The following is a 1278-nucleotide window of genomic DNA, read 5'->3' on the forward strand; positions in this document are numbered from 1 at the left end:
ATATATACACACACACACAGAGGTTGAATCTCTTAAATCTGGCAACCTTGGAACTTGGCCATTGCTGAAACACATAAAAATGTCTGCAAAGAGAAAATTTTCATAAATCATTCACAGTTGTCGATTCAAGCCCATAATACTCACATGATGTCTTTACGGATGGATGTTCTTTTATCTAATATCTTCAGAGGCCCACGCTTTTCAAGTATAGATTATGATATATGTTTACATTTACATCATCATTTGCATCTCTTAGTCTCTTGGTTGACATTCTGAAGAGTTAAAATACAGTGAAATAAAAATTGAATAGACTCTTATTACCAAAATATTTTGGCTTTGGTAATTAGAGTTTGACAGCTTAGTGCTTCTAACAGCACTTCCCTGGTGACAAATCAACAAACTAATGCTGAAGATCCTAAATATGCCTGAGTTCTGGATTTAAGAGGGCCATTACGTGTGTGTGTGTGTGTGTGAGTGTACATGTATGCAAGCACACGTACAACAATATGTCTTATGTGGTTTAATTTCTTTTTCTTTAAAGGTGCAACTGTATTGATAGATTCTTTCTTTTGGCAACGTTGGCTCTGGCCTGAAGCAGAAGTTTTCTGGTTCAATACAATTAAAAACAAAAGTTCTCAGTGGGGTGTATCCTTTAAATATGCTTTATATTCATCTATGTTTTTTTTTAATTTACTTTGATTTATATTTCTAAACCATCAGAATTTTTGCTTTTGGTATTTTTTAAATCATCAAATGTACCTTTCTAGAATATTTAAAGTATTTAACCTAAAGTTAAGACAAGAATATTGCTTATAACTTCCATTTACAGGTTTCATATGATGTTCAGTTATATATGATATCTGTTTATATATCTTGTGTCTAACATATCATCATTACCCCTCCCTCACTGGCACAATATCATTGCCACGACCATGATGACGACTATCCAACTATCCAATCCATCATCATCATCATCATCATCATCATTGTTTCACAGCCTGTTTTCTTTGCTGGCATGAGATAGATAGGATTCGACATTTTACCACTCATTGCAGTTCTCTATCAACTGGCACACTCAAAGTAACAAAGAATCCTGTCCATCTTCGATACACTAGAGAGGTCGTCGCTAACAAGACTAAAGAGGTTCTTATACGTTGCATCATACTTCTGTCTGTATCCAATTTTATTCATACTCAGTGGGAATGAAAAGCAAACTCAATTGGTTGTCAAGAGAGGCAACCAAGATGACTTAAAATACCTCAACACTTTTGTGACTGA

At 34.4% G+C, this 1278-nt stretch overlaps 1 protein-coding gene across 1 annotated transcript in view; it reads left to right on the forward strand.

Annotated features, from left to right (window-relative positions):
* LOC106867594 (probable Dol-P-Man:Man(7)GlcNAc(2)-PP-Dol alpha-1,6-mannosyltransferase) overlaps nucleotides 1–593 on the forward strand; it is a 10981-nt gene extending 10388 nt beyond the window's left edge. Inside the window, exon 6 of the mRNA XM_052968475.1 lies at nucleotides 542–593. Within this exon, the coding sequence (XP_052824435.1) occupies nucleotides 542–593 (52 nt within the window). The remainder of the gene's footprint in view (nucleotides 1–541) is intronic.
* The last annotated feature ends 685 nt before the right edge of the window (nucleotides 594–1278 follow it).

Source organism: Octopus bimaculoides, chromosome 6, assembly GCF_001194135.2.
Source record: "Octopus bimaculoides isolate UCB-OBI-ISO-001 chromosome 6, ASM119413v2, whole genome shotgun sequence".
Classification (NCBI taxonomy): Eukaryota; Metazoa; Mollusca; class Cephalopoda; order Octopoda; family Octopodidae; genus Octopus; species Octopus bimaculoides.